The sequence below is a fragment of the Mustela lutreola genome, chromosome 12, assembly GCF_030435805.1.
Source record: "Mustela lutreola isolate mMusLut2 chromosome 12, mMusLut2.pri, whole genome shotgun sequence".
NCBI lineage: Eukaryota > Metazoa > Chordata > Mammalia > Carnivora > Mustelidae > Mustela > Mustela lutreola.
The window spans coordinates 22,143,336-22,169,450 of record NC_081301.1 but is presented as its reverse complement, the minus strand read 5'-3'; the positions used below and the strand labels follow the sequence as shown (position 1 = coordinate 22,169,450).

The window sequence follows — 26,115 nt, the reverse complement described above, 5'->3', positions numbered from 1 at the left end:
TTCCATATCCCAGGCCATTCTTCTCCCACTGCTTGTAATAATCCACCCCCCACCTCTCGAACTGGGCTGTCTGACGTTTAGTCATTCTACAGAGCCGAGCCTCAGTGGCACCTCCTCAGAGAAGCATTTCTTCCTTCTCATGCTTCTCTGACTAGGCCAGCCTCATTTTTTTTTTCAGGCTCAGTTTTTATATAATTTTACAATATGGTGTATCTCTCCAAATTATAATTTAATAAGTTATATAATTTTTTAAAAGACTTTTATTTATTTATTTGACAGACAGAGATCATAAGTAGGCAGAGAGGCAGGCAAAGAGAGAGAGGAAGGGAAGCAGGCTCCCCGCTGAGCAGAGAGCCCGATGCGGGACTCGATCCCAGGACCCTGGGATCATGACCCAAGCTAAAGGCAGAGGCTTTAACCCACTGAGCCACCCAGGTGCCCCAGTTATGTAATTTTTATTATTCATTCCCTCACCAGACATTAAGCTCCACTGCCTGTTACTGAATGTCCCATATCCAGTAGGTATTCAGAATAATGCTTTAATTCATTGAACAAACATTTTCTTTCAAGAGTCCTTTCCAATTTTATAAGACGTAGGTTTCCTGATGCACTGTCCTAACAGTTCATGGGAGATCCATCCATTTTTAAAAATACAACCCCACACTCTCTTTGACTTCCCAGGAGTTTTCTGGAAAGGGCAATCCATGTGGCATTCACAACCCAGCCGTCTGCTGACCAGGGAGGCAGACAATTAGGTCATTGCCCTTTGTGATCATTAGAAGGGGCTCTTTGCCAAGCTTCTTCACCAGAGGTATGAGAGCCTGGTACAGACCAGAAGCACTAACGTGGTGATGGGTTGACTCTGACAGGAACCGGGCTCGTCTCATGAGCTGCTGTGCAGCTGAATGCCAGTATCTAGTTCAAGATGCGGCTCAAAATGGTGCTACTTGCTCTTTGAGCCTCCTTCCCAGGAGTTTTGGCCAGCTTCTGAGACGAAGAAGCAAAGACAGCAGAGGTGGCGAGGCAAGCTTCATTGGCAGCCAACTGTATTTTATTAAAAGGAAGACTGGCCATCGGCCCCATGTACTCTCCTCATGCCTGAAGAAGCCGTCAAAGAGTGGCACCTGGCCTCACCCTCTGTGGCTGAATGAGCCTACTAGTGTAAGAAATAGATCTGCTGGCAGGGTAGGATGGAAGGCCATTTTGTACCAGGGTTACCAGAAACTGCTGCGAGGAGTATAGCTGGGGCAGCCTCTGGCTGCTCTGCTTTGGAATCCACTGCAGTGGGCATCCCCCAGCTGATGGCTGGTTCATTTCGAACCAGCACTCTCCCTCAAATTCAAGCCTGAATTCTCCCTCAACAGAGTTTTGTCTCCCCTTAGCACTGCAGGGTACTGTGTTCGCCTTGAGATGTAGGTTGTGGTGGAATTTGAAGCTGGAGATAATTTCCTGGAATGACTGGTCTAGAGGGTGCAGTTCCTACTGGATTCAAAACAGGTGCCATCACTGCTCGGTCTATACCATAAGGGAAAGAGGAGGAAATCCGCTTCCTGGATATCTGAAGAAAGAGGGCCCCTGGAGGGATCACCTTGGACTTCTTTCACTGATGGCCAGTACCGATTTAACTCACAAATCTAGAGTCAACCAAATTTCTAGAACCCTGCACTTTCCCTGGTATTATTTATGGAAATTACAGGCAGCCACACTGTTCATCCTGCTGATTCCTAAATTGCACATGAAATATGTGCTCATCTTACTAACATCCAAATTTCCCGTGAAAAATATATAGCATTCATAGGATATACTCAACAGAAACCTCATCAAATCTCTACCTCTTCTATTAAAATTATATGAGAATTATTTTGGTTGCAGTTTAAGGACTCAAACTTATATGAGTCAAGCCCCCCGAAGGGCGAATTTATTAATTTAAACAACAAAGAAGTCCAGTAGATAGATATGGCTTTGCACATTATTTCTTCTTCATGGAGCATAAAAGCTTCCAATAGCCCTGGTTTACCTGGTCATCATAGGTGCTGATCTAAGAAGGAAGCACTTATTACAAAAGGCCCAGGAAAATATAAGACCTTGAACTGGCCAGTATGAGCTATAAGCCAGTTTCTGAATCAATCACTATGGTTAGGTAATAGAGGTGTTCTACATGGAAATTATTTGCAATTTATGTAACAGACCAATGACCTAAATTTTTTACAGTGGGCATACATTAAAATTCCTATAAATAAGAAGAAAAATAACCAAAGAAGAATACAGACAAAAGCCAAAGAGGAAAATGAATAACAATAAAAACAATGAAAAATTCTCATTACCAACAGTATTCAGTGAAATAGTATAAATTAAAACAATGAAATACCATTTTTACTCTATCAAATATAAAAATTCAAAGGCAGATGTTGACCAGAGTGTGGGGAGATGGGGTCTCTTGTGCATTGCTGGAGAGTAAATCACCATCATATATCCATACATGAGATGACCATGCTGTCAACAGACATAATAGGTAGCGTGGTATGTGTTAGCATGGTAAAGTCTCCAAGACAGACTGTTTCGTGGGAAAAGGCAATTCACATAGTAGAATGCTTTGGAAGCTGTGAAGCTGTAACTCAGGAAACCTTGCTGCAAGGAGTGTGACTGGCTGACAGCCAAGAGCAGCCAACTCCATGGACTCAGAAATGAGGGTACATCAACACAAGGCAAAACACCTTAAAGCAGTGGGGTAAGTACAATGATAGAGATGTGCAAATATAGACACAGAGACAGAGATCTACAGATCTACAGACATAGATAAGTGCATGCCCAGAGAAGCCAAACCCAATGCAACTTGGGGAAGATCTGAGACTTTGGGTCTGGCATGGCTCCCAGGAGGGAAGATGATCAAGCTGAGATGTTAACTGGGGGCAGAGAAGAGGAAAGCACTCCAAGCAGACAGAACAGCATGAGCAACTCATGGAGGGAACTTACGACAGGTTGCTAAATATTAGAACAGAGGCTTGGATTATAACAGATGAGGCTAGCAAGATGGGCAAGTCCAGCAAGGCCTCCTTTGTCATCAGAGAGAGCCTGAATAGGTTTTCATGTGGTGAGAAGCCATGGAAGGTTCTGGAGTGGGAGAGTCCATCTGAGAACAGATTAGAGGATAATAAGACACAGGTGAGAATAGACAGGACACTGTCATTCAGAGGAGGTGAACATCTGGAGAGGAGTTCGGGATACTGTTGTACTAGTCAGAGTCAATGGAGGGGAATAAATCCAGGAATATGGAGTCTGTGCCATCTGTAGGAACTGGTAACGGGCAGGAAGTAGGAGGTGGCGTAAGAGATGGGGAGGAGCCCAAATGATACACCCCAGGTTCTGGTGTGAGGCAGAGAGGTGGTGAACTGAACCAGATCAGGAAACCTCTACCTCAGGGAAGACAGTGACAGTTGCAAAGGCATCTAGTATTGTCCTTCTGCCACTGTCTTAAAAGGGATTCTAAAGGGATTTTCTTTCCCTTGTTCCTCCAGCACTACACTTGCATTACTGGCCTAAGTGGATACTCACCAGCTGGCCGTGTCCATCACTACAGCCAAGTCTGAGAATTCCTGATTATACTTAGAGCCTGTGGAGCTGCTGACACAAACAGTCATTAGCAGACGACCCTTTTGTAACCAACTATGCTTTAAAATGTAAACTGTGGGGGCATTTTCCTTGCATTGTCCAGAAGGAACTTTCTCCTGCGTGAGCCTGGATTAATCATGAGAGAGCTCGTCAACATTCCACTCGTACATATTCTTACTTTGGTTGCCTTCAGCGGGACTGAGAAACTTCCAAAAGGTTTGTTTCAGGAATCTTGTCTTTGTGTTGCCTTGTCACAGTTCTAGAGTGTATGTGTGTATATGTGTGCGTGTTCTGATCACGACCAATTACTGTGATGGTGGGCTTGGGTGTTGCTTGGTGAAGTAGGGGTGCGATGGATGGAGAGGGAGAAAACTGTATAAATAAGTGGTTGATTGATGGTCTCATTTCTACAGGCACCCCTCCCCCACTTAAGCTCTGCCATAAAAGCTTAGCCACATAGTGCATGCGGAACGCTCGCTTGTAGGGAAACATCAGCAGGTAGACTGCAAGTTATCAAGGTCCGTTTTGTTTATGCATGTGTCAAACTTCAGGGTGGTCTAAATGGAGGATGAAAACATTTTCCCATTAGGTTTGCCGGGAATATAATCAACCCTACTCCCAGATGTCCAGAGTGTTTGCTTCTGAACAAAAATCCTTTCCATTTTCGGTTTCGGTTTTTCAAAAATCTTAGTAAATATTTTAGTTCCTTAAAAATTGGAATTAGAGAAAGACCCACACCATTTGCCTATATAATAAGGGCCTGAAGACAATGAGTTCTCAATAACTTTGAGGTTGAAGGCATGGTTTGGCTTGGCTAGAACTGTGAAAGTTTTTTTTCAGAGCCTTTGGAATGTACCGGAAATAACACCACCTCAGGGAAAGGAAAGCAACTTAAGAAACTGACAGACACCTGTTGCAGTAGCAAGAATGTCCACAGTGATATGGTTTCTGGCCAGTGTATTATGAAACTGAGACTAGTGTATTTCAAATCAGGAAGAAAGACAGGAAAATACGTGATTTGCAAAGTGACTGGGGGCTTCTTTGAAATTTTTCTTTAAAGACACAATTAAGATTGAATGATATCAGTTAAAGAGTTTTCAAATTAAATGTATTCGAGTAAAAAAAGTTTTATGTTTTCTAATACTCTTGAATTAATTATTTTCCCTCTACGTTACTTTCCCAAAGAATTGAAAACGTTTGTATTGTATAGATAAGTGAAGGTATAGTATCTATATGTAGGTGGGAAACGTAGCTTTACATTTTTCAGTTCACTAGAATTTCAGGAGCCACAAGGACAAGACTGCTAATGAGATACAACTTTCCTCATAAACAATCTGATTTCATAGATTTATGTTGTTTTGTTTTCCTTTTCTATCTTACATAAGCATAAAGGTATCTTTAGATGTATTTAAACATTGAATCGCCAACTAATACTTCAGGGTATCTCTAGAAAAGGAAGAATCTGGATCTTTTCAAACAGCTAATAATAGACAGAAAGACTTAACATTGGCTTCAGATTATTTTAATACTTCCTGACCATACAACGGATGTCCGGTAAGGTAGCACCTGAATGTTCACACTTACAGACTGTGCTAAGTCTTATTTGCGCTATTATAAACCACAAAGTTACATAAAAATGACATGGCTAAATGCTAAAATTTACTAAAATTCAGTATCATAAGGAGCAAAATAATTGATTTTGATGGCTCATGTCGAGATTGGGTACATTAAAAAAAGCCTACCTCTCTATATAAACAACCCCAACTCTAGATTCCAGAAAGAAATGATTTATAGTTTCCAGACCTTATAGGTAAAGCCCTTAATTCAAATGCACACTATCTCTATTTTGAAAAATTCAAAATATGGTGACATAAAGATAACAAAGCCAAACATCCTGGCTTTTAAATAAAGTGGTCAGATTGTTAATTCAACTTTGTTTATAATTTATTTGTTTATAACTTATTTACTTATAGATGGTAAAATTTAAACTAGTATGAACTTAACACCAACCCTAGCCAAAAATACCAGGCCTAGTAGAATAAGTATTCATTAACTACACGTATGTGCTCTGAGAATAAGCTATCCTAAAAACACAGTCCTTAAAATTTTAAATGTGTTCATGAAATATACTGGCACAAAACCCACAAAAATATGCTATTATTTTAATACTACAAAGAGTAATAAGGATGTTCCACACAAACTATCTCAGTTACTTTCTCTATTCTTGACAGAGAATAAAAAGAGGGGTTTTTTTTAGATGAATACCTTTGTGCTAAGTCCTTTATCATGAATGAATCACAATAATGTGTTAAAAAACAGACTGACAGATTTTTAAATAGTGTGAGAGTATTTAGTGGATTTTTTCAAACTGTCCATATACCATTTCCTCAACAAAATTAATAACAGACTTTGTAGAATTAATAGTTTATTATTTTAATTTTAGTTGAGATTCCCAGTGTTCAAAGACAAGGGGGAAAATTCACTTGCTCTGAATCATTCCGACTAGTGATACTTTCAATGATGAACTCAATATCGTAACCCACAAGAGAAATATACAAACTGCTGTGTATGAAAGTAACCCGTGTTCCATTGCATACTCGCCTTAACCACATACTTCAATAATATTTAGTGCTTTATTGGGGAATATTAAGTATATGGAGGGATTTAAAGTCTGTAGGAGTATAGAGTTCATGTAAGCAGCACTAAGTTTGTTTAATATGCACAAAGAACTCCTGTCCAAACTCCACTTTTTAAATTACCCCATTTACTCCAATACCTAGAAGTTTCGAGTCTAAGTGGTTTATCTTCAGATATATTTGAGTAACCTCCTCTCTTAAATCATATGTATACAAAGATAGGATTCACAGATTCAACATATGACTAAGTCAGAGCAGGCACAGCTGTCATTGAAATCCAGGACACCAAGTCCTGCATGAATACTGACGTGCATTGAAAGAGCAACTCATTACGTGTCTGGGGAAACACAGTTGCTTTAAATATTATTGGCCTTAACAGAAAGAAGGAGCAGAAATATCAAGATTTCTGCCACATTTCCAGAATAGTAGGCAACTTCTCAATAAATTAGGACTTAAGGTCATGGGAGAAAGGGACAAGTAAGAGGAGACAATGGGGCCCGAAGAATGGGGCCCCACTCAGGAAAGTGAGTGAAGGAGCAGACCAGAGAATGCAGAAGAACTCCATGCGGCATGCTCAGGACCCAACTGGGCTTGGGGACTGAGCCTTTGTCGTGGCCTTGACCTACACCACGGTCTCCCTTCATCTAACTATACTGTACGCACATAGGAGCCCCAAGGACAGCTGGTTGGATTAGTTCAAGGTTGGTGCTCCCCAGGGTCACTGCAGCTAAAGGACTAGAGAGTAAGGGAGCTGAGATTATATGGCAACACACCATGCAGTCTAGGCTGAATAACAAAGGCAGTGAAGTGAGGACATTTAAGGCTTGGAAGAGAACATTAAGATCAAGTTCCTTTTCCTGGTCTCCAATGTCTTTCCATGTGTCTTTAGGGAGAGCACATAGTCTCTGTGAGCCTCTATTCCCTCGTAAAATGAAGATGTGCATACTAGTGTTCAACCTACAGTGTTATATTCTATGCTAAGGACTGTCAACAATTGGCAACATGTTCATTCTTGGGTAACATACACATTTTAGATGGATCTCTATGAGACCACATCTTAACCCAAATGAATTCCCCCAGGACAGGCAATTTCAGACATTCTAACAAGCTGGGCCAGAACTCCTACCAGCCTGTGCCCAATACCATTCCTGAAGGCAAGAACCAAAAATGTGTGCCGTGACAAAGAATGAATGATACCACAATAGTAAGTGACTGAGATTATCGATGAAGTTTATAAACTCCAAAGGCATCATCATAAAAAATAACTTGCATTTTATTATAACACCAGTAGAATAAATGTGTCAGTTTCTAAGATAAGCCAAATGATGAGCAATACTGAATATCCTCTTTCTTTGGGGAATCTGAAAATATTCCAGCACAAAGTGTTTTCTCATACTGAAAAAACAATACTGTATTCATGATGTCAGGGAAAAAAAAAACATGAATATATCCCAAATGTGAGCTCTAATTTACTAAAAACAGAAAGGAGCAAGCACACCTGGCTTCTTGGTTTACTCAGTCATTTAGTCCTGTTAATCAGCAACTATTCAATCAGAAGCTGGCATGCCAATGGCCATGTGATGGAGCCCATAAAAGGGTAATGTCACGTCCTTCTCATCAAGCAGCAAGGATTCAAGTTAAGCTACTCTTTGGGTACAGGAAAGTGTTGTGCTCATTTTCATGTATTTGTTATTCATGCGGTCCTTGGATTGAGCGAGGAAATAGTGCTCTAGTTTCAACAGACTCCGGCTGAGATGAAAGTTGGATAAGAGAACGAAAGTAAACAGGAGACAGTCTGCTGAGTCAACAAATATCACTAAATACAATGATGTGATTTTGTCCGCAACGATTTGAAAGTGGATTTGTTTGGATAATTTTGAAAGATGGGCAAAGTGAACTTAACCAACTTGATCCTGTCTCTGCAAGTTGATATTAATGTAAATCTTATTTTTCTCTCTGTGAGTGGGTAGTATTATGCTGATGACGTGAAATAGCTTAGAGTTAAAAGACAGGAACTTTAAACCAGGCTTCGCCTTGAAGGTCAGTTCTATCACTTCCTACTTTCGTCATGTTTAGACAAGTTACTTAGCCATCCTTAGCCTCCATTCCTCATCTGCAAATGAGAATAATAATAGTATCGGCCGTTATGTTTGTTGTGATAAATGAGATAATGAATGAAAAGTCTAATTCATAGCCCATGGTAGGGTCTTAATTCTGGATGCTAAAATTATTAAAAATAGAGTTAAACATGATCCAAGACTGCCAGGCCACTGTACACGATGGGAAGGCGTTACTCCAATAAAAGTTCTTCCTAACACCTCACGGATATCTCCGTGAATGTCAAGACACTGTAACATTTACTTCCTTGATCTTAACTGATCTCCACAGTTTGTAAAAATATTAATAGTACGTCTATTACTTCTGTCACTTTGGAAATATCAAGTGAGAAGAAACTAATGAATCAATCTATCTTCTTACAACACATGGCCATGAAGAATCATTTCGAAAATACAAAATACAGAAAATCTTGAAATAGAAAAAAATCATTCCAACTTCCAAGACTGTTAATGCAATGGTATATTTTGTTCCATTTTTTCTATGCATCATAAAAAACTGTTTATACAATTCTGCTACCTGCCATTTCTACTTAACACAAATGCACGAGCATATTCTATATTATCTATACTCTTTAAAATGCTCTTTGTAGTGACTGTAAATAATATCCTGTTTAGACAAGCGTCACTGATACGTGTTTAATAGCTGCCTGAGACAAAAAAAAAAAAAAAAAAAAGACCCTCATTTGTTGCATTCGTTGATTTCTGTAGAGTAAATGCTCTGACCACAGTCGATTTCAAGCAAACAACGAATACTGAATTGGGAAGAGATGTGCCGTAGCATGCCTTTACATACTATTTCTACTGTACAGATACATTGAATGTAAATTACTTCAAGAGAATAGATAATAGTACATTGTAGTAAAATAACTAGGAAGCGATCCATTTTGAGTATTATTACTTTGTTTTTGACATGATTTAATTATAATTTTTTTATTTTAATTTGTTAACCTGACTTAACACACAAGGTTAACATTAGTTTGAGGTGTACAACAGAGTGACTCAACTTCTCTAAACGCTATGCTCTGCCCACCACAAGTGTAGCAAGTGACCCTCTGTCACCTAAATTTATATAATTTGGTTTTTAATAATGGCTGTATTTAACAACTGTCTCACAAAATTCTGGAAAAATTAGTGCTTGGCTCTGTCTAGCAAGCCAGTACCACAGCTAGAAGGCAGAACTGGGTGCCGAAATTTTGACTTCAACATGATTCGTACAATTTAGTACAATTAATCTGTTTCATACAGTGAAAGTGAAAGGCATCTATATCCCTTTCCATCTTGAGATTCTTTCCTTGGGATAGAATCCCAGATGTAATTATTCATGGTAAATCTGCAAGTCATCCAGAGACCCAGAGAACCACTGCACTGTTCAGGTTTATGTTTCTAAATTACCAAATCAAATAACACACAGTGTTCCCTACATGCAAAGGACAATTTTAAATGCTTCTCATATACTCATTTAATGACTCCTCCAGACAAGCCTTTGTGGTGGTTTTATTATGCCCTCCAGCTCCAGCCGAAGACACCGAGGCACTCGCTGAGTGACGGGTGGACAGGGAGTGATGGAGCAGGGATCTGAACTCGAGCCCTTGGCCAGCCCCTCTCACCGTCTGGCTGCTCAATGGTCTTTCCTTTTATTTTTTTTTTTTAAGATTTTATTTATTTATTTGACAGAGAGAGACATAGCAAGAGAGTGAACACAAGCAGGGGGAGTGGGAGAGGGAGAAGCAGGCTTCCTGTTGAGCAGGAAGCCCAAAGCAGGGCTCGATCCTGGGAACCTGAGCCAAAGGCAGACACTTAACAACTGAGCCAGCCAGGCGCCCCTGTATATAGTCTTTCCTTTTAGAGAATGACTTCAGTGGAGGGATGGGGCAACTGGGGGTGGGCATTAAGGAGGGCACGTGATCGGATGAGCACTGGGTGTTATACGCAACTGATGAATCACTGAACACTACATCAAAAACTAATAATGTAAGTTGGCTAATCGAATTTAAATTTAAAAAATTTTAAAAATAAACAATGGAAGCATTCAATATGATCGATTCACCTTGGGGTGAATTCTTCATTATTTGCATCCCACAAACTTAATAATATTTACTGTTTTTATATCTGAGTATCTGTATTACTATACAGTTGATAGCTTACTTCATCCATGGGAATCTTCCTGCCCACGTATGAAAGATGCCATTTCACCTAAAAATTCTGCTCTCTTATTTCAGCTATTCTCTTTCCACCTTTAAAAAAAAAAAAGCCTTTTATATAAAGGTCTCAGAAATACAGTTAATTTAAACACCACATCAGTCAATGTGCTAACCCTGGGGATAGGAAAAGGTCTAAGACCGGTCCCTGGCCCCAAAGCTCAAGGTTTTTATAACTGAGTATGGGACAAAGACATAAAAAGATCGTTTTAATCACATCTGTGTGACAAGTGCTATTAGAGTGACATTTGCAGGATGACCTAAGGTTAAGGGAAACGGCATTTGGCTCTGTCTAGCAAGTCTGAGAAACTGGATCTTAAGAAAAGAACAACATTAAGGAGGATGATGGGAGCCTAGTGGGACACTCACAAGCTCTGTGTTCCCTCATTCTCCGCCCATGAGTTTGTCTCTGAGTTTACTTTAAAAAGAAGGTTCGCTGAGATAGTGTATGTACGTTTTACGGCCAATGTGCCAGTTTGTTTCATGAGGCTGTCACCCTCTACCCTGCAGCTAAAATACTGTTCACACCACTTATTTGGCTGTCGTGTGTACCTTGCATTTTAACTAAAATGACCACATAATTTACTGTCCAAAGTCGGGCACTTTGTGAGTGCAGGGAGTACTATTAATAATTTTGCCAGGAGAACAGGCATAACTGACTATGATAACTATTTTATGGGTCTATCCATCCTCATTATCTAGATTGTGGCAAAGATAGGTTTTACACATCTTTTTGCTTCTAGTGAACCTGGTGTTTGCTGCATGGAAAATAGTAAATAAATCTCTGATAAATAATAATAATGACATCAAAGTAGTAATGATGATAATTATCTTAAATACAATTATGCAACGGGGTAGATTTCCAGACGCACCCAAAAACAGGTGTGGGCACTTCGCCACACCATTTAGCTCTTGAAATGCCCAGGCCCCCACCCTGTTTGCTTTGGCCAATCCATTGGTTTCCTTAAGCAGTAAAGAGGGGGCACATCTCACTCCCAAGCTGCTCTCATCGTTTTTAACTTCTTCGTCTTCCTAATTCTTGTAATCCAGGTGACTCTCATTTCACAGGGAGACAGGAGGAGAGAAAGGACCATAGGACCGTATCACAGCCTCTCCCCCTGTTGTCATTCTGTGGAACACACACATATACAAACACACAGGCACACACAGAGGCACATACACACACAAACAAAACAACAAAAACATGAATAATAGCTTTGGGATCTAACTCACATACCACACGCCTTAGCCATTTAAAGTACACAATTCACAGAGTCGTTCATTTATCATCAAAATCAAGCTCAGAACATTTTCACACACTGTCCTTTAGCCACCGATCATCACTCCTTAATCCCTCCATCCTCTCCCCCGGTCCTAGGCAGTCGCTAACATCTCTTCTGACTACAGAATGGCCCATCTGGACATTTCATGTAAACGGAATTATACAGTATGTCTGGCTTCGTTCACTTAGCTTGTTGTTCCCAAGATTCACCCCTGTTGTGGTGTTTATTAGTACTTCATTCCTTTTTATTGTCAAATAATTTTGTTGACCGGTCAATCTGCTGGTAGACACTTGGTTTGCTGCCCCCTTTTGGCTACTGTGAATAACACTGCTATGAACACAGTTGTCTGAATGTCGGAGTCCCTGCTTTCACTACTTCTGGGTATACCAGAAGGGGAACTGCTGGGTCATATGGTAATCCTAGGCTTAATTTTCTGAGGAACCACCACATTGTTTTCCACAGCAGCTGCACCATTTTACATTCCCACTAGCAATGCACAAGGGTTCTAATTTTTCCTCCTCCTCGCCAAAATTTGTTGTGGATATGAAGTGGTATCTAACTGTGGTTTTGGTTTGCATTTCTTTAACAGCTAATGATATCAAGCATCTTTCTTTACATGTGCTTGTGTCTCCAACACAAATAAAATTTATACAAGTTCTTTGAAAAAATTTCTATTCAAATCTTCGCCCATTTTTTATTTAGGTTTTTTGTCTTTTTATATATCGAGTCTTTTTCTAATATACTCACAAGCAGATCTGAATTCTTTGTAAATCTGGTGAAAATTGAGCTTCAAAGTCTTTTGTTTGCAGGAGCCCCCTTCTAAAATGCTCAGTAGGCTCTAGCAATGTGTTCATATGAACATATATTACTATGAAATTTGGGGAAAAAGTTGTTTTTAAACAACTGTTAAGATCTCTTTCCATTCTGATTCCCTTCAGCCACACTCCCCTTCAAGTTGATTTATGTTGGGTGGCCACAGATATTTTGGATGTATAGTTTTATATTATTTTCCTCAAGGTTGAATACCCAAATTACATAACTTTGGGCTTCACAAAACCTGGATCTGCCTCTACTTATATAAAATAAATTCTGCTCTATTCTCCTGAGAGCCTTCTCTTTTGATCCCCAAATGCCAGTATGAAATAGAAACAAAATTCTCTACATAAGATCTTCCTTTTGGCAACTTTCTGCTATGGGGAAATACAATTCTCATTTAGGTATGTGGTTGCCTCTGACTGCTCACAGAGGATTAGTAAACAGCATTCTAGAATGTTCTCATCTGTTGTCTCCTCCCCTTGTAGCTCCTGTCATCACTACTCCTCTGGAAACAGTGGATGCCTTAGTTGAAGAAGTGGCTACTTTCATGTGTGCAGTGGAATCCTATCCCCAGCCTGAAATTTCCTGGACCAGAAATAAAATTCTCATTAAGTACGTATTCTGCCCTTTTTCTGATAAGAATGCCCACTGCTGCCTTGCAATTTAAATGTCATAAATGGAATCAAAACTCTTGGTAGTATAAAAGCTCACATTCTAGAATTTGAAAAATGCAAATGTCCTCATTTATATAAATGTAAGATCTGAACATCAGTGAGGTTAAGAGACTTGCCCAAGATTGCATGGAGCACTGGGTATGGTGAAAAAATAATGAATACTGTTATGCTGAAAATAAATAAATTTAATTAAAAAAGAGAGAGAGAGAGAGACTTGCCCAAAGCAAAAGAGAGATTTCAATGACTTGGGGACATCTGGGCTATTTCCAGGACCCCATTAAGAAACACCATGACTTCCTAGGTCTGGGGACACAGAGCACATGTTGCAGGACATGCTAGGGAATTAATACGGACCAGACTTATCACCTCTACTTCTACTACCCCAATAAAGTAAAATATGCTGTCTAGGAACCTGACCTCTAGGTCACCATAACTTTTTCTTTTGAAAGTCAGAAAATTAGGGGTGCCTGGGTGGCTCAGTGCATTAAAGACTCTTCCTTTGGCTCAGGTCATGATCCCAGAGTCCTGGGATCGAGTCCCGCATCGGGCTCTCTGCTCAGTAGGGAGCCTGCTTCCCTCCCCTCTCTCTGCCTGTCTCTCTGCCTGTTTGTAATCTCTGTCAAGTAAATAAATAAAATCTTTATTGAAAGTCAGAAAATATAGATAGATAGATATAGATATATTGATATATGGATATATAATGAGGCAGCCTCTCCAACAAATAAAATTCCCACTTGACATGAAAAGGTCATTCTATCTTTTCCTCATTTGCAATAGTTACCTGATCAGAAACACTTTCCAGGCTTCCCAGCAGGCAAAATAAGTTTCCACTAGGGCCAGTGTGCTTACGCTGGTATCCCTAGATGGAGGTCCATGAACCTGCATAAGGAAAAATTATGTCTTTACTTGCACTAAACCCTAATGAAAGTTAATGTTTCCTTCTGTGATACATGTTGTAATGTGCAAAATTACCCTCTGCTCTGGTCCCCTTCAGGTTGTCTCCCAGGCAAGCTATTCCCAAAGTCCTAGAATAGGAAGGTTCAAAGTAAGAGAGGCCTGACATACAGTTGATCAAATCCATTTAAAATATATAGATGGAGACAAGGGGGAAGAAATGGGATAAGTTAATGTACTTAGAAACCTTGGTTCACTCAGTGTTTCTATGTCTAGTCTCTGATGTGCCTCACACTTCCCCACTGCAGTGTTCTTACAAGGACGAACATGGAGGCTGAGCCCACAGGTGGAAGGTGCCTGAAGCTACTAACATACCCTTGCTGTGTTGAAGAGGCGCTACCACACCTGGCCATGACTCTAGCTTGCCAATGAGCCTGCTGAACAGCAATGGATTTTAAGGGTGTTTCTTGGGTAGAGAGCACAGGACCATAAAAGGACCACATATTTATTTTTTGAGAGAGAGAGAACAGGCAGGGAGGGGCAGAGGAAGAGAGAGAATCTAAAGCAGTCTCCATGCCCAGCGCTCAGAGCCTGATATGGCGATCAATCTCACAACCCCAAGATCATGACCAGAGTTGAAATCAAGAATCAGATGCCCAACTGACTGAGCCACCTGGGTGCCCCAAGGGACCACATTTTATGTCACCGATGGGTGGGTGATTTAGGGGTGACAGAGCTGTCCGTCTAGAGGTGGCATGATTATAAACCTGTCTTTCCATCCCTTTCTACTCTTTGTTCCATCATATTTTCTATTTATTCTGTCAATCTTGGGCAGGTTGCTATTTTTTACTGCTTATACTCAACACATCTTATCTGTTCTCCCTGTGTTTCACAAGTCACTCTCCTGCCTCCTTCTCACATGAGTCATTGTGCTAATATCGCCTAAGCTATTAGTTTTAAAATTTATATGCTCCATATTTTCATGAGTTTTTATCTGTTATTCATGTCTTTGTCTCCTATAGTAAAATAAATAAAATAATGTCTTTAAATAATACAGAAAAACTTCATTGTAAACATGGATTGTGAATCACAGTGGTCATAAAAGAACCCATGAAGTTATCATGGAAGTTAGAGAGCTCTGTATTCCACAGCTGCTGCATATATCTTGACATATTTATACCCTTTCCTACTTTGAAATTATAATAGCTGCTAGACAGTCAACGTTCAGTATTCAAAGGTCGATCTTGAAAGACTACTCTCCCCACCACAGCCCTCCAACTTGTCTGGGAAGGAAGTTTGATGCCTGCATCATTAAATAGCTTTGAAAAATATAGCCCTACGATCCTCTCATATGTTTATCTCTCGGCATTATATGGAGATGAAGAAATGGGCAATAAAAGAGTTTTTGTAAATTATACAGAGAAAATCAGTATTACAATATTTATTATATATTTATTTTTATATATATAAATAAAAGCTCATGCTATCTTGGCTTGTAATAGCATCACTTAATAGATTTTAATAAAATCACTTAATACTTTGAATCCTCCTTTTATTATAAGGCAAAAATATTACAAGTAAATAAGAAGTAAATGGAGCTATAGTTTTGAATAGTTAGCTGTGAAATAGGAAGAAACTACATTTTGAAAATCTATTTGCGTGTCCCTTGCGGAATAATGAGTATCTGGATACAGAAGAAACCCAACAAGCACTGCCTCAGCCAGATGATCAAGTTTAATACCAACAGCGAGAAATGACATTGATAGCATACCCTTGTTATGGTGGGATGTGGCACTCTGCTTTTTCAGTATTCCTCCCAAAAGCCACAAACCCAGTTTTATCATGATAAAAACACAAGGCAAAGTCTATGAGAGGGGCACCCTACAAAATACTTGACAAGTACTCCTCAAAACAGTCAAGACCATCAAAAACAAGGAAAGTCTTGGAAACTGTTACAGTCAAAAAGAGCCTAAGGAGATGTGACAAATAAATGTAATATAGTGTCCTGGATGAGATCATGGAACAGACAAGACATTAGGTAAAAACTGAACAAGCCTGAATAAACTAAGACTTATAGTATCTGGTTAATACTGTATCAATATTGGTCCATTAATTGTAACAAATATCCCACATTAATCAAAGATGTTTACAGCAGAGGAGACTCATGCGGGAGGTATACAGAAAGTACTATTTTTTCAATTTTTCCATAAATCTAAAACTGTTCTAAAAAAAAGTACTTTAAAAAATTATAAATACTTGAGAGTTCCTCACAATCCACAAGCAATTTACTCTAATTAAGCAATAATGATGCAACAGCTTATAAATCTTGAACACTTTATATTTCATGGAGAGCCTAGACTCTGGGTCCACCAGGTATATCTGTAAAATATTCCGATGTTCATATTTTTCCATGAACATTTACAGATAACAAAACAAAAAAATCAACAAAATCACGAGATGGAATGTCATGGCCTGCACAATTATTTGCTGTGAGCTAGTGAACTACCCAGCGATTATATTATCCTTAGTCACATTAGACCAAAATCTACTGTATGTCTTTTGGTTCCTCTTCAGGATCAGAAAATGACGGTAGTCACCCACTGAGATTAGAACATCAAGAATCCATTTCCTTTCCCACTTTTTGTTTTCACATTAGTCCCCTATTTCTACTGTAATAAATGACCCAAAACTTAGCGGCCTAAAATAATATGGATTCATTATCTTACAGTTCTGGGAGTCAGAAGTCTGAGATTGGTCTCTCTGGGCTAAAATCCAGGTGCTGACAGAGCTGCATTCTTCCTGGTGGCCCCAGAGAAGAATCTGATTTCTTGCCTTTCCAAGCTCCCAGAGGGCTACCGGCCTTCCTTGGCCCCTCCCTTCACTTTGGAAGCCAACAATTCTACCCCTCAGCCCTCCACCACCACTGTCCCATTTCCTCTCAGTCTTTGGCTTCCCTCTACCATCTTCCAAGGACCATCATGATTACCAATCTATACAAGCCATGATACTCTATTTTAAGACCTTTGGTATCTGTAAAATCCCTTTTGCCATGTAAGGTAACATATTCACCAGTCTTGGGATTAAGATGTGGATGGGGGGGGCATTTTCCTGCCTAATGTATATATTTTGCATAGAGAATCTTTATTTGGTCATAAAACCCACTTTTATGTTGTTGCTTCCTCTCACATTTTTCTGTTTCCCTAATTCCCTTCTCAACAAACAGCATGTAATTTAATGAGATAATGTATGTAAAACATCGGTTTTTACAGTTTGAAGCTGTTTTGCTTCCTTATATATTCCAAGGAACTAGAACTGTGCTTCACCCTGTTAGGCACTCAACAAATTTTGTTTAATAAATGAATGCCCAGTTAATTGTTAGTTACTTCTATAAATACTACATTCTTCCCACTGGTCACATTTACATGTGTGTGTTCATTCCCTGGCTGCTACCTTCCAGTCATTATGGGGAGAAAACTCATCTATATCTAGGTAGTATACTTTCCTGAATAAAGTAAACTTTATGTTTGGTCTTATCAATAGGCATCACCCTTTGAAAGCGTGCTGGAGGGTCTCCCGGGAGCTTTGATTATTGGAGCGTAGGGAAGACCTGTACCCCTGGGGATAAAAATATATGTTTATAAAAAATAAAAAATTAAAAAATAAATAAATAAATAAATAAATACCTAAAAAAAAAAAAAAAAAAAAAGAATGCATTACTAACTTTATATTAGCGACTAAGGTTATCCTATTATTCAGAACTCGTTCAACTTTCCTTTTGCTATTAATCTGCTTCCTCCATTGACAAGTCATCTGTTTTGATCGGTGAATGACAGCTGAAAACCATCACACAGGAGGTCGTAACCCGCCATTGCTGTCTCTGACCCCCAGGCTCTTTGACACCCGGTACAGCATTCGCGAGAACGGGCAGCTCCTCACCATCCTGAGCGTGGAAGACAGTGATGATGGCATCTACTGCTGCACAGCCAACAATGGCGTGGGGGGCGCCGCAGAGAGCTGCGGGGCTCTGCAAGTGAAGATGAGTGAGTGGGAGCCTCTGCTCGTGAGGTTAAAACTGATGTGGTACACCCCAGAGAAGGCAGTAAACCGCCCCCACCACCGTCACCCCACACACCTGGAGGCTCAGCAGCCAGCCAAGTTCAAGATGAAAACGCAACCTTGAGGCAGTGAATTCTACACCTTGTATTCCTGTCCTCAACTGCAGGGAACCCCTTAGTGCTCCACTCTCCTGTTTTCTCACCCATCGACAGCACAGTTTGCTCCATCCTGCCTTCCACCATCAGGAAACCTCCCTCTAAAAATCTTCTCCCTGTATCTTTAACGTGCATTACAAGAAGATGCACGTTTTATCTCTAACCTCTTCGCAGACACTTCCACCCTCTGCCTTGTTTTAAGTTTGATTTTCTTGGATGACTTTTCAAACTTGAGTGGCTTTTCTGCTTCACTGGAACTGTTTCTTTTACTCCACTTTTCTGTCTGTGAGGCTAGCAAGGACCCCTAGCCCCCTTTCAAGCCATTACTGCTGTGCAAAATCTTTCCTCTCCATTCTGACCACTCTCTCTTGTACATCTACTCAAGTTATCTCCTCACTTCTAGACACTCCCCTGCACACCCCCCAACATCCACCAAAGACTTCAATTCCAGACTCATTATCTTTCTATCCATCTCTACTCCTACCACCATCCTAAGGGATCTGAACAACCCTGGAACAGCCTCTAGCCATCTCATCCTTACAGCTCCTGACCTCCACGAGTCCAGTGATATTTGCCTTAACTTTGCATCAGCTAACCCCATCAATGACCTTGTCACCCCCAGGAAATGGTCTGTATTTAAAATCATAAGCTCCAGTATGTCACACTCTGAACATGAACACTTCTATTTCTAGCTCTGTCCCATGGAGAAAACACTTTCCCAGACTCATGATGTGCGTCCACAGAGAAGACACAAACTCCGTCTCTTTCCCAGCTAAGAACAGAGTCCAGCTCTCTCGCTCCCTTACTCCCACTACACAGCCATCACCGGCATGCTCACGTTCTCCTGCCCTGGACTCCTCTGTTCTCTCTTCCACTGGCCCCCAATCGGGACTTCCTCAGTTCTCTCTCCACTTGACTTTCTCTCCTACCTGGTGTTCTAGCATCCTACCAGCACCCACAAATCTCATGACCTTCCGTGCTGGAAGCCTCGCTGTTTGCAGTTCTCCACCTTGTCATAAAATAACCCTTATTTTCTTCTCTAGACACCATGCTGCTGATGCGAAAAATCACATCAGCATATGGGTGCCATACAACTCAGCGGGGTCCGGTTCCACCCGGGGAAGTTTACTGCAAGTTTTGTTATTATCCCTGATTGTCATCACTATTTCATCTTTTACATTTCTACTTTGTGGTCATTGTTTTTTGCTGAAGGAAGTCATTTGCTGCTTCTTTTCAAAGTGTGAGCATGTGATCATATAAAATCTGAGAATATTTTCTGAATCTTTGCATTGCTAGAAGTCTTTGCTTTGCCTTTACTCCTGGATAATAACTTGTCTCTGTACAGACAAGAGTTTAAAAAAGCCCTTTCCTGGAGTGCCTGAGTGGCTCAGTGGGTTGAGCCTCTGCCTTTGGCATGGGTCATGATCTCAGGGTCCTGGGATGGAGCCCCGCATTGGGCTCTCTGCTCAGCAGGGAGCCTGCTTCCCTCTCTCTCTCTGCCTGCCTCTCTGCCTACTTGTGATCTTCCTCTCTCTGTGTCAAATAAAAAAAAATAATTAAAAAGGCCCTTTCCTTAGCTTTTATTAAACAATTATTCGCTGTCGTATAACATTCCATGCTGCAGCTGAGAATCTTTTTCTAATTCCTATAGGTAAGTCTACTGTTTATCTTTCTTAAAAAGTTTAGCATTTTCTCTTCAAATCTAGAATTCATAAACTTCCAAAATTCACAAGAATATATTAGATGTGTTTTCTTTAATTATTTCTACTTAGTTTTAGGTGGGCCTTTTGAATCTAAAACCAAAGGTTTGTTATTGCTGTTGTTTTCCAAAATGATATATACTTTTTCCTATTTTTCTTCCCTTCATTTTATCTCATTCTTAAACTTTTTTTTCTTACTCTTAAACTTTTAATTAACAAATATTAGATCTCTTTATTTTTCCATTTTTCTTGACTCCAATATTTTCTCTTCATATTTTCTACATGGCTATCTTGATATTCTATCTTCTTGGAGATTTATTTAACTTTTCCTTCCACATCATGAACTCGGGTCTTCAATATGACCATTCTACTATTCTGCCCTTATACTGACTACTTTGATCTTAAAAACCCCTAATTTACATTTCTAGGAATTACTTCTCTGCTCCTTTTTTTTTTTTTTTTCAGAGCAAATTCTATATGTTATATGATGCAATACTTGCTCAAGTCTCTGTAAGGGTATCACTAATTAGTTCATTTTTATTTTTTTTTTAAGATTTTATTTTATTTGAGAAACAGAAAGAGCATCAGCAGAGGGGAAAGACAGAGGGAAAGGGAGAAGCAGCCTCCGCAATGAGCTTGGAGCCCACTATGGGGCTCAATCCCAGGACCCTGAGATTATGACCTGAGCTAAAGATAGATGCTTAATCAACTGAGTCACTCAGGTGCCCCAACTAATGTATTTTAAAAATATATATATTCTTCCCTTAAAACATATATATATGTAAATATATATATATATATATATATATATATATATTCATTTTGCTTTATTTCTGTTTTCTTCATAAGTTTGGGTTTCCTTTTGGTTCTTTTTTTCCATGTTCATGTTCTTTCTCAAACACCTATTAATATTTTATGTTTGATCATACTTATAAATGAAGTCCTAGAATCATTAGAATAGGTATGTAGAGGGACTAGTTAGACCTTGTGTGGAAACTGGTGTGGGGGTTCTGTAAGTGGGTAGGGGTGAACTCACAAGAAAGCTTTCTTTCAGCATGGAGGGTAGTAAGGAAATCAAGTAAGGAAACAAGCATGTTTTCCTTTGCTAAATAATGAAGGCTTGATTCTGAAGACAGAGCACATTTACGTATTTCACTGTTTTGTGGGGCTACCTTTCCTTTCTCATATTCTCATATTTCTCACATTTCTCATATTTTCTCTGGCTGTAAATGTTCCCTGTTTTGGATCTATCCTAAATCTTCTATTCTTTTTTCCACCTTCTCCTTAGGAAAGCTCACCCAGTCATGTGGGTATACACAGGTTTGGCCAGCCCAGTTGCTAACATTTTGGAATGCTCCCACACTGCTTTAGTAGAGACCTTCCTGAGACTCCTAAGACCCTGGCCTCCATCACTACTCCAGCTACCCTATGATCTCTCTCAGAGCTCCCTCCTTTCAAGTTCCTTGTGGTCCATCAACTAAGGGTTCCATGCTAGCATAACATGATGCTTCCAGCATCCCATTTTAACATGATGAGGAGCTCAGATGAGCCAGTGCTCATGGCTCCACCGGAAGAACGTTCCCTTACAGTGGGGAATCCACGACTCAATATCAATGCCTATCGCATTCTCAGTTCACTTTATATTCAAGTTCCACAACAGTTCTCCTCACCTCTTACCCAACAGATGACCAAGACATCTATTTCACTGAGAAGATAGTAGTCATTTGCTTTAAACAAAGGTTATCTGCTTAAGTTATATACTTAAGGCATAGGGATCAGTTTAAGGAACCCAAGGGAAGGAATGGATAACACCTTCTTGGCCTAGGTCACAGGAATATCAATTCTTAAGCTAAACTTTTGCCAGCAGCCATATGACAACCCAACTCACAACTGAGGTGCCTGGCCATCATCTAAATGTAGGTGTCCACTGTTGTTGATGAGGAGAGTTGTGTACTGTAGATAGCAGGCAAAGAGACAAACCATAACATGCTTCAAGCCTATCTTGTAATTTTGCCATAATCCAAGATCATACCAACTCTAAATGGCAATAAATGCCTAGATTAAACGTCAATAGACCATGCAGTCTTTGCAAAAATCACTTCCAACCCCCACCAACCCCCACATGCACAATTAAAATAGGAGGAAAAAGTCCTTATTTCATGCTTTTATCCATCAAAGTAACACACTGATTTTAGCCCAGGACCTGAAGGAAATAAAATAAATCCATTTCTCAGTAGCCTCTCCTGCAAACACAGGTCTCTGTAACATGATATTCCTAAGGAAATAAATGTAGTTTTCATTATTTATGAATGTTTCAAACAGTAAAATAATTGGCTTCCTGAACTTGCTATACATTAGATTTAATAACTTCTTCTAAAAGCTTACTATTGGAGAATAAACAGTAGCTGGCATAAACTATTTCTTCTGATAGAATTAATTTAAAACCGGTTCACAGAACAGTAAATTACAAAAGTCTGCTTCACAGAGTACAGTTACTCTAAATTGTATGACAGAATTTTTCCAATTATAAATATAATAACGTCTAGTTCTAGAGGATAAATGTATCTATTGCTTAATCAACAAATTTAAGAGTCAAAGTGAGACTAAAAGGAAAGGGAAAGTGTTAACTCAGAATTAGGCAAAAAATAGATCAAAATCATCTCTTCAAATGTTTTTGTGTCTATTGGTATGAATTAAATAATGTTGAATTGTTATGGTGACAGTTCATTTTAATCAACTTTCCATTAGCTACCTTTTAAAGTGAAGAATACTACAATTTCAAACTCCTAATATGCTTCCTGAATTTGTGTTTTTCAAATAAGATATGAATAAAACCAAGATAACTGAAACTTTGAAAAATGATTCCTATTTTATATCCACTCAAAACCTGTCTTAGCATTTGGTAAATCCTGTAATGTAATAAATTATTCTTAAAGTGGATATTTAGACTTAACTAGAAAGGAGAAAGTTTAATGCATGCGTATTGTCTTTCTGATTTTGAATTTTTGTTTCCCTTTAGAGCCGAAAATAACTCGTCCTCCCATAAATGTAAAAATAATAGAAGGATTAAAGGCAGTTCTTCCATGTACTACAATGGGCAATCCCAAACCATCCGTGTCATGGATTAAGGGGGACAGTGCTCTCAGGGTAAGTGATTATTATGAATACACGTCTAAACAACTTGTTTTCAAACACAACAATTCTTTGCAAAGTCAGTTACATGATTACAAATTCCTGGTATAAAAATGTTCCCTTATATAACAGTTTAACCAAACTTAAATAGTCCTCTTCCCATAACCACCAACTTTAAGTCATTCCTGTTGGGGTCGGCTAGGGGAAAAAAGATGGGAACCAGTAGTTCTTTACAGGGATGGCCAAAGAAGCAGAGCAAAGGCAAAGCTAGAGTATTTCTTTGTTGACTGGTCGGTTAGTTTAATCAATTTAGTTTTTGACATTGAATCTTTGAGACACAGGAGATAAAAACAAAAATTAAACTAAAATCCAGGTCTTAGACCCAACAGTTTCTGGAAGGAGAATGAGAAAGGAGGTTTGGAAGGAAAGGGATGAGAACCTCTGGAATGAAGTTAGAGCACAAACATCATCAAGACCAGTGAACAAACTCCCGGACAAATGCCTCCGTCACAGAGCAGTCAGATTAAAAGTCTATTAAATACATGCTTATCTTGTATTGCTTTTGCATCTCATAATGACATTTACTGGTAAGTGATTACACTGCATCATCATTGTCACCTACTAACTGTGAATGCAGTGAGGTTTTTCATCTTGTGCTCAGAATATTCCACAGAGAATATGTAGGTGTTGATATATGTCAATTAACTAAAATGAGGTACAACATCGATTAGCTTTGTATTATTTAAAATAAAACAAATAAAGTTGTGATAATCTATATAATTCCAAATGCTATTTTTTGATAAAAGCAGCAATGATGATGACCTGATGAAGTAAGGCAAATGATATCTTGATAAAGCCATGGACGTTTTAAAATTCATGTCCCTATCCCTGGCAGGAAAATTCCCGCATTGCAGTTCTTGAATCTGGGAGTTTAAGGATTCACAATGTGCAAAAGGAAGATGCAGGACATTATCGATGTGTGGCAAAAAACAGCCTCGGGACGGCATATTCCAAATTGGTGAAGCTGGAAGTTGAGGGTAAGGAGTTGCATTCCTTCCCGTTATGGGGCTATTAGAAGGGCCTCACGTTCTACTATGAAGGCTGGACATTAGCTTGCAGCGGCAGATGTGTGGGTAGATCAGTTCCCTCCGCTGTTCCAGATACTAAAGCATAAGGTCAAAACTTGGAAAAGAAAAACTGAAAAGAGAAAGAAGTGTGCCCTGGGTCATATTCCATCCATTGCCCACAATCCCTGGTAATTTTGACCAAAACAGATTAAATTCACTAAAATACTAACACAGCAAGACACCAGTTCAGAACTTCTATTTGACTCAGACAATTCTCCCTTGCTTATAAATTTGAAAACCCTCATTTTATCTTTATCAGCATATAGACATGACTTCAAAAAGATTAACAACAACAAAAAAAAAAGTGACTTTTTTTAGGTTGTATTCTGTCACAAAGGGTTGAGAAAAATAAAATACTGGCTCAAAATTTATAACGAAAACTATTTCTAGTTCCGTGAGTTATATTGTCAAAATATTTTTCATTTATTTAAAATGTTCTCTTAAAATCAACCAATTCAGCAACTAGTTGTAAAGGTCTTCACTGGGAAACCAGAATCCAGATAGGGTTAGGTGTTCTACCCATATGATTGTCAGATCCTTCTTGACCTCAAATCACATCACATTTTGCTTAAAAATAGAAACTACCAGCATGCCTGTGCCCAGTGAGCAAACTAAGTACAACACTCTTCCCAGCTCTTCCTGTTCTATGCTGTAGAATTAATCTCTCTGGCTCCCAGTGTTCTCAACTGAAAAGTGGAATTTGCTATGAGTATTCAGGGAGGTGGTGTTGATAGTAGCTAACAGAGTGCCTGGCCCTTTGTAAACACCCAATAAATTTTGACTAAAGGAATCACCTATTTTTCTACTTTTCTCTTATCTGACTGATGAAGTACTTGGACTTTCTCACACTGGACCATATTATAGTTCGTTTGGGAGAGACCCTGGGAGTTTCCCCTACTTACTTTGATTCCATCCTATTCACGTAAGCCCACATCTCTTCCTTTCCAATCATACAGTTTTCTATTAGATTCTTTTAGATTATTTTTATTGCCTAGGGAGCCCTTCCTCTGACCGCACTAAGAATCTCATTTCCCACATTTGTTTCTGATTGAGGTAACATCTTTATTACATCATTGCTTCGATTGCTCATAGAATCTCCATTAACTCCTCATAGAAAAGAATGAGGTTGATGGGATAATGGCTGTCCGATGTAAAAAAAAAAAAAAAAGATATTTTCGGCATAGTTGCTGTAATTTAGTTATCTCCAACATTAGCAATGGTATTTAAGGCTCAGTATGCAATAACCACTTGATACAACTTATTCAGTGAAAAATAAATATACAAACATGCTCAATCACATATTTGGACACTATCTGCCTGGACTCAGTGTTTCCTTGAGAGGTACGTGGCATAATACAAAGTGAATGTTATCAATTTGTATAAAGTGTCACAAAGATTTTCCTCTTCAAGATATTAAATATAAGCCCTCCCTATTGTAATAGTAAATGTTAATAGTTTAGGTCACTATCTTCATAGATATTAAAAATATTTGCTTCAACAGTGACCTAGAGAAAATGAACACAAATCACAATTACTTGGAGTCCAATTACACAGTTTGGTCCTGCTTTGACATTTAATTTTGCATCACACATATCAGTAAAACTGAATACTGTCTTCTTTCTTCTTAACACTTACATGGTCATGCTCATTGCCTTAATAGTTAATATACACAGAGGTTATATTAATCTCGCTAGTATTGAGAGCACATAATATCATTT

The 26,115-nt window shown here is 39.1% G+C and overlaps 1 protein-coding gene across 3 annotated transcripts in view; it reads left to right on the top strand.

Annotated features, from left to right (window-relative positions):
- The first annotated feature begins 3,368 nt into the window (after nt 1-3,368).
- Nucleotides 3,369-26,115, top strand: part of MUSK (muscle associated receptor tyrosine kinase) — a 91,823-nt gene continuing 69,076 nt past the window's right edge. For all 3 annotated transcript variants that reach the window (XM_059142502.1, XM_059142501.1, XM_059142499.1), the window contains exons 1-5: nt 3,369-3,825; nt 13,145-13,271; nt 18,116-18,267; nt 23,158-23,285; nt 24,166-24,307. In XM_059142502.1, coding sequence (XP_058998485.1) covers nt 3,747-3,825; nt 13,145-13,271; nt 18,116-18,267; nt 23,158-23,285; nt 24,166-24,307 — 628 coding nt within the window. In that variant the 5' untranslated portion in view covers nt 3,369-3,746. The remainder of the gene's footprint in view (nt 3,826-13,144; nt 13,272-18,115; nt 18,268-23,157; nt 23,286-24,165; nt 24,308-26,115) is intronic.